Source organism: Crassostrea angulata, chromosome 5 (genome assembly GCF_025612915.1).
Source record: "Crassostrea angulata isolate pt1a10 chromosome 5, ASM2561291v2, whole genome shotgun sequence".
Classification (NCBI taxonomy): domain Eukaryota; kingdom Metazoa; phylum Mollusca; class Bivalvia; order Ostreida; family Ostreidae; genus Magallana; species Magallana angulata.
The window spans coordinates 53,850,563-53,858,164 of NC_069115.1; the positions used below are offsets into that span (position 1 = coordinate 53,850,563).

At 33.9% G+C, this 7,602-nt stretch overlaps 2 protein-coding genes across 2 annotated transcripts; both read right to left on the reverse strand.

The window, feature by feature from the left end:
• Positions 1-567: 567 nt before the first annotated feature.
• On the reverse strand, positions 568-1,981 carry LOC128185630 (oligodendrocyte transcription factor 2-like). The gene has a single exon (XM_052855230.1). It carries the CDS (start codon positions 1,419-1,421, stop codon positions 765-767), a length of 657 nt encoding a protein of 218 aa, XP_052711190.1. The 5' UTR covers positions 1,422-1,981; the 3' UTR covers positions 568-764.
• Positions 1,982-3,224: 1,243 nt separating this feature from the next.
• Positions 3,225-7,123, reverse strand: LOC128185631 (transmembrane protein 50B-like). Its single transcript, XM_052855232.1, has 5 exons — positions 6,861-7,123; positions 6,377-6,489; positions 5,602-5,768; positions 4,926-4,983; positions 3,225-4,383 (listed from the first exon to the last, which is right to left on the reverse strand). The coding sequence occupies exons 1-5, from the start codon at positions 6,954-6,956 to the stop codon at positions 4,338-4,340; spliced, it is 480 nt and encodes a 159-aa protein (XP_052711192.1). The 5' UTR covers positions 6,957-7,123; the 3' UTR covers positions 3,225-4,337.
• Between the last annotated feature and the right edge of the window lie 479 nt (positions 7,124-7,602).

A 7,602-nucleotide genomic window follows, 5' to 3' on the forward strand; every position in this document is an offset into this window, starting at 1 on the left:
GATCGTGTTCAAACAGTCTTTAATTGTTTTAGATTCTGAAAAATGCTAATTCATGTTAGTCGCGCGTTCGCTACATAACAAGGATATACTATTCATTATTTTTTCAAAGTGATAATTCTGAAAATATGTACATATAAGAAGGACATTTTTGTTAAGAACAGCCATACATTATTCTTTTTCCGGTTCAATGTTATTTAATTCTAAATTACGTCATTTTTAAATTTCTTTATTTTTTTTTTAAATGTACAGAAATTTCAGTCTGCATAAAAAAATCTAAATTTAAAAAAAAAAGCATATCGAAGTGTATATTAAAGTGCCTGGTATTTATATTTATCTACAAAGAAAATTAATTTTTGTGTCATTGATGTTGTAGTCTCACAATAACTGTCATCTTATGACACGATATCCAACGAATGTGTCCAGTTTATAAGAAAAGGAATAAATTGAAAAAGGATAACGAATTAACTCATATTTCGATAAATTTTAACAAATCAATCAGTCGTGATCAACGATGAAACAAAAATCTAATTAAAATATAACTAACGAATTAAATTATCTTTTGTAGATTTTAATATTAGCTTTACGAAGGTCACATACACAGAATATAAACACATCATATCCATGAAAACTTCATAAAAAGCACTATTACAAATTTACCGGTAAATCATATCATATCAAAAAGTAAACGAAACTACGCACCACAGCGGTAAAACGCAATGATTCTATAGACAGATAAAAGAGTCCATCTTCAATGCAGAGTTTTCCTAAATCGGAGGCTGGTTTGTGAGTCTTGGTGGTACAGTATTAAACAAGGCCGCCGAGGGCCGCAAACTGGAGGCCGTAGAGATTCTACAACCGCAATGAACTGAACAGGGATGTAAAGCGGTGGAAGCAGAGTGTCTGATAGAATGTCCAAATGTCGGGGAGTAACCGGCAGGTAGAGGCACGGGGAAAGGTGCGGCGCCGTAAAGCGAGGTACCTGCGTGCGGGATATACGCTGACGGCACAGCGGTTGCGTGGTGACGCTGGTTTGATGCAGACGACCGGTATATTTCATCCAGCAGACGTTTCATCTCCTCCACGGATTTGGTTAACGTTTGAATGTAGTTCCTTGCTAGCGTCAGTGTGGCGATTTTGGACAGCTTTCGGACGGACGGTCCCTTGGCGTACGGCATCACTTCCCGGAGACTGTCCATAGCGAGGTTCAGATCGTGCATTCTCTTCCTTTCTCTGCTATTGATCTTGGCGCGTAACTCCGTGATTTCTTCTGCATCGAGTCCGCGCAAAGTGTAACTTGTCTTCCGTTTTTGAGGATTTTTATCTTTTTTCCTCATTTCTTCGTTCATCATTTGTTCTTCTTCATCCTCATCATCGTTCACAATGTCCACAAAATCGCAGCTCTCCTCTTCGGAATCCAACATTTTTGTGACTCTTTTTTTTCGTTTCTTTTTCGGTTTATATTTGAATTGAGATCATAACAACAAGCAAATAACAAGTAAATTAAAGCATGTTTTATTTGTGGTAATAGAAATACTGTAACCATTTCCCGGGCTGGGCGGGGCCTGCTCACTGGGTTGATTTGTTCAAGTAGCTGAACCCATCACGCCCAACAACAAAAGGCGGTGACGGGTCTTTTTCAATATGCCTAATTTAGACCCCTATTGTCCGGGGGATTCACACCTCTCCTGCATTAAACCGTTTAGTAGCGGTGAACGTCAAATGGTCAAGAAGATCAAACAGCGAGAATTTTGGCGGTGTTAGAGGTTTAAAGTTACCTCGACAAAATTGTGATACAGATTGGTTAGGTGTTAAAACGTAACTGGAAGCCAATCAAACGCACCGTTAATGAGGAAGTCGGACTCTATGGTGTTGTCTGTTTGTCTTTGGGATTAACGGGGAGATGTAGAAACGTTTAAAGGATTAGAATTATTGCTGCTGTCTGTCTACGACATTAAAAACAAGAGTCGTGTTTATACACGATAATATGTATGCATAAGCTTTGAGTTAACAAAAAGGTTCTTGAACACCTACAATTAGAATTACGTTGTATATATATATATATATATATATATATATATATATATATATATAATATATATATATATATATATATATATATATATAAGTACAAAATGTATTACATTTATTATAATAATAGACTTATCCATTTCATTGTGTATATATAACAGTTTTGTGACAGAAAATTTATTCTTAGCCTCGATTGACGCAATCGCCCGGTTTTTGTTTTGGTAATTAAACATATACGAAAGAGATGTGCTATTTTCACTTTAAGTAAAATTCAATTTAGTAGTTTTGTAATCGTTACATGAACGATTGATAGCTTTGAATGCGCAGATCTGGATGTGGGGGGGGGGGGGGGCAATCTCAATTTCATATATGTATATGTTTTTGAAATTATATATTTTAAATACAAATGGAAATTTTAACCATCTCCTTCGTTTATTAAGAGAAAGGAATTTTTTATAATTTTAATTTTTTTTTTTTTTTTTTTTTTGCCTTTTTAAAAAATCTTGTCCATTTTGTAAAGGGGCATGGGTAAGGAGGGGTTTATATACAAATCTGTTTAACTAAGTATATTAAATGTCTTGTTTGCACAATATTTCCAGAAGCAATTAGTAGTGTTTTGGGGGTTCCTGGTAAGATTCCTATCACGCCAAACAATGGAATCCCTCCCAACAAAAGACTGCCGAAATTGAATTGTGATACATTATCTTGGCGCTACACCCGAGTTTTCCTTAATTAGTTAACACAGCAACCAGTTTCCTATCCACGCCATCTTGAGCATTCTGTTTGCTACATAATGTGTGAAATGTGGCACTCTCGACCCACCCACCTGTTCCATTGTGGAGTAATCACCAGTCCCCACGTGTGTACCCCGAAAATAACACCACCGCTGTTGTCCGAGGTTTGGTGGTACTTAAATATCTATGGGGGTTCCTCGGCACCACAACAGCCTAACAGCCAGGCTCTTACAGTTAGCTTCTACCCTCAGGGCAGTCACTGACCACTCTAACTTCTGGGCGTTACCTGGCCCTCCTTGTATAACGAATTCTCCACCCAAGTGCTGGCTATTCTGAAAATACGCTGACGCAGTTAACATTTAGTCAGAGATAATGCAGCTTGTTCAAATTCAGCCCCTGGTCACCAATTTGAGGCTCATCCCATGTGATACTTGCCAATTAGCATGAACGAAGAAAATAGAGTCAAGTTTTGTCTGGGTTTTACTTTTTAGACAAAGTATAAAACAAAAACTGTTAATGGTTTAAAATAACAAAATAACTTGCACAATGAAATTAAGTGACTATCTGAAAATTCAGTTTACAGTTTAAGCATCACGTGGTGTAATGGATTAAAATCAACAAAATCATGAAGCCTGCTAGCAATAATACCGTTCTGTTTCCATTTCATATGAAATATCATTAACAAAGACCTGTGCTTCATGAAAAAAATAAAATCAAAATACAGTGTTTACCTACAGCGTATATATATATATACAAGTAAATATATATTACTCAAACATCCTACAATCTACAAGAGATTTCATTTTATATGTACTTCTCAATTTTTTTTACAATTGCAAAACATCTCTTAACTATGTGCAATTGTGTATGCATGTTTATAACTCCTCTTTAAGAGAAATAAAACCACTTTTAATCAAACACTATGTACAACTGAATTTGACCTGTTTCAAACACATCTGCTGTTTAACATCCATGAGAGTGGACTGTTCAGTGTTGAAAATGTATGACCAGTAACAAAGTGAATTTCTTGAACCAAATGATTGGTGAATATGATTCTAAACAGACCAATAAAATGTATTGCTCTGTTCTGAAAATATGATTTGGTTTCTCTTTAAATTTTGTTATTTGGTACTACAGTATATCATGTGCATGTACATGTAGAATCTGTTGGAATCAAATTTATTCTAAGGAAAAGTAACCATACAGCTAAGGCCAGACAAAGATAGACAACACAGAGGATCTAATATTTGTTCATACCAGTATAATAGTATTATATGGATTCTCTCAGCAAATATTGCTTGATGTCAGAGTATGAATTTTAAAATTTAGTAATTAATGTAGACAGCTTTAAAAAAGACTAAATATCAGTGGAGCATCAGTAAAGGGCAAATATATATAGATTGCAATCAAGGTCACATATACTATGCGGGCTCTATTAGGCACCATTATCATACTGTCTTGTGTTGTTATAATACACCTCACAAACATGGACAATGGTTGGCAGTTAGTTCTCTGTGATCTAGTAGTGTTTGTTGGCCTTATTGCAAGTACAAATATATAAGCAATGCTAACATTCTATCCCCATAAATCTTCAGTCCTTCCAAATTTGAAGATCAGAGAGCTGCAACAAAAAGGAAATGCAATTAGTAAAGTCAAGTTTACACAGTAAAATGGAGTGACAGTGAATCCTTATAAAACACATATTTATGATAAAAGTTAAGTAAGTTTCATTTTCCTAATGCCCCGGTAATAAAACACATTATTTATAATAACTAGAATTTCATTAATAAAGAGTTAAAAATGTTTTTCCTGGCTACAAATGAGTTTTACTAATATTGGATTAAATTCATCAGCAGGATCAATAATCTAAATGATCTCTTCCTCAAGAAATGAATATCTCTGAAGATATGCTTCAAGAAGAACTCTATAATGTATCAAACTTCCCCATATCATTTGATGTTTGAAATTTGAATTTGTGTTGCAACTGTATAGCACTATTAAAAGCTGATGTTCCTGGGATAAGTTTCAGGCTAAGGCTTTTCAACCATATTTTTTTTTAATATATATCTATTGAAATTGAACAGCATCTGATAAATCGCAAGACCACAGAAAGAATACAGTACAAGTGAAATATCTAGTATTTGGTTGGATAGTTTCAAATACCTGAAGAATATGAGAGCATTTTGGAGAAAAACAGCCACCCCTGGCCAGTCTGGTATTCCTGCAAGTAATATCAAAGGAGGTATTTTAATATTCTCTACCATAACAAAGATTACAATATATCAGATATAACATATCCTACATACCGTAAATTTTAAGAAATGAAAATCTTTTTTTATTGTCTAATTATTTTAAAAGATATTTTGTTTTAAATTTCTCAATGTTTTTGCATCTGCTACTTATTACAATATTTCGGGTGTGAACTTAATTGACCTATTTTATAAGATATATCAATATATAAACCAGGGTCAGATTCATAAATTAGAAAGCAGCTTATAAAAAATTGAAACTGTCCAAAGTAATGTTATAATGTGGAATCATTATTATTCTTGGTGACTCAATTTTCGAGGTATTCGTGGGTAGCCCTCACCCACAAATTTACATCCTCGGCGATAACTAATTACAAGCGATTTACTTAGTAGTTTCCTACTAAAACTGAAAAATGACGCAACAACGAAATTATATCTCACCAAATAAGCACAAACACAACAATCAATGAAAATTGGCCCCCCAAAAATTAAATGATTCCACAGTAACTGTAAAACCTACGTCAAATTTAAACTTACTCCATAAAATCAAATTTTCTAATGTCAAAACAAGACAATTTAATCTACCATACCTGGGTTGTTTACAACATAAAATCCAAACAAGATCCAGGCGGCTGCAATGAGGGAGCCAAAGCCCATCAGGAAGCCGATGAAGAGCCACACCCGAGCAGCTGTCTGTCCCAGGCACCCATCTGTGTAGCTTTCTCCCCGGATCTGACCATTAGACACTGAATTTATGCTACAAAACACCAAGTATTTTCAATTTTATTGGAGCAAATTTGAGGAGAGTTTTTAGGCTTTTATCATACATGTAATATTTAACATAACTTTAATAATTTAATTCTGGTTGTAACGTGCTTTCTGATAGGCTAAAAAATAACTTCATATCATATAAAGAATGTTGCCTACGTCATAGTAAGACTAACATCAAAAACATATCAATACGCCTGACGTTACGTTTAAATTTTGTACAATTTTACGTCATTTTAAAGGTCAAATGACCGTTTTTATCTACAATGAAGAGTAAAAAAATTAAATTATAAGTAATGAATTCAATATTTATTAGTTTTATACATCATAACGATATGAAATGGTTTGAAACAGCTTCGCAGTTTATAAAGCATACACTGCCCAAAACCATTTTATATCGTATAAAACAAATAAATATTGAATACATTCCTTAAGTAATTTGATTGTACAACAGACAAGTATGATTTTTTTTTTTAAATATATAAATATTAATGAAATTACACAATATTTTTTTCAATGATATGATGAACACTTTTTACTCAATTTGAAACAAAACTATTTAATATTAAGGGGGTTTCAACAAAGGATTTGTCTTACAAAAAAAATGCTAGCGTCGCAAACACGCCACACGTATGGAAAGCTTTGTTGAAGTCCTTTTCATCTGGGTACATTGCTGCAGCATCTATAACAATCCACCATCCACTGAAGAACTATGAAAAACAAACAAACTGGTTATAGTATAAAGTGTATGATTGATTATCATGATAGATGTATGCTAGATTTCATGTTGTTTTTGCTGATTTGCTTGATATAAACATGATAAAGTTTCAGTACTATTAGTCCCCCGTTTAGTTAAGTTTAGTTTCTCTAAACAGGAGTAGACTTCCAACACAATTCCTAGACTAATGCGATACTCTTGCAACATATCATATACAGTAATGCCCAAGCCTGCCAATACATCTAATCATGATGGTATGAAAATTGCCCTGCTTTCGAGGGAGGCCTGGGGGTTAGTACGTTATATATTGGCCATAAATGCAAAGTTTGTTTATCAAACTTAAAAAGTTAAAGTCTTATTTACCAGAATCCCTGACACGATAGAGACGACCGCATTTCTTCGATCTCCCAGCTCTATGCATTCACAGCGGCATTGACAGTTGTCCAGGAATCCAGACATTTTGTATGACGAATAGCCTCGCGATTATTTCACATCAGAATTTGACCGGAATTAAATATAAATTGGAGTGTTTGAAAAATGATGATTGCTGTCGCTTATATTTGTAAGAAATCCCTTTCAAAGTTCTTAATTTTCTAACTGCTATTTCTGTAAATGAAATGAAATGAAAACAATTTAACAAATAGAAATGTCCGACCATATCCGGTTAACATGAATGTAACGAATAAAACTGTAAAGGACAGCCTTTGGATTTCCGGATCATGAGAAAGTGTTTTGTGGCGACAGACATATGTACATATATTATCGTTTTCACAAATGTTAGGAATTTATTTTTCAAGTAACATTGTGTAGTACTAGTATGCATATTTAAATCATTATATCGATTGAGATGAAGAATTTGAAAAATTTTTATTCAATGTAGATCTATACTACATGTGCATGCTCATATAATAAGTTTACAGAATATATTTCTGTCTGTGTAGTAGTTTATTCCAGATATTTAAAACTTTACGGTCGCATATATGCTGGTAGATGAACTTGCTCGGAACATCCAAAATGGTAAACAAACCGACCTGATCCTGCTGGACTTCAGCAAAGCTTTTGATAAGGTCTCACACAATAAATTACTTTTAAACTACATCAGTTT

Coding starts and splice junctions, on each gene's coding strand:
- LOC128185630 (XM_052855230.1), bottom strand. CDS start 1,421: ATGTTGGATTCCGAAGAGGAGAGCTGCGATTTTGTGGACATTGTGAAC.
- LOC128185631 (XM_052855232.1), bottom strand. CDS start 6,956: ATGTCTGGATTCCTGGACAACTGTCAATGCCGCTGTGAATGCATAGAG. Junction 6,490..6,860: donor CTATCGTGTCAGGGATTCTG/GTAAATAAGACT, acceptor TGTTTTTCATAG/TTCTTCAGTGGATGGTGGAT. Junction 4,984..5,601: donor TTATGTTGTAAACAACCCAG/GTATGGTAGATT, acceptor TATTACTTGCAG/GAATACCAGACTGGCCAGGG.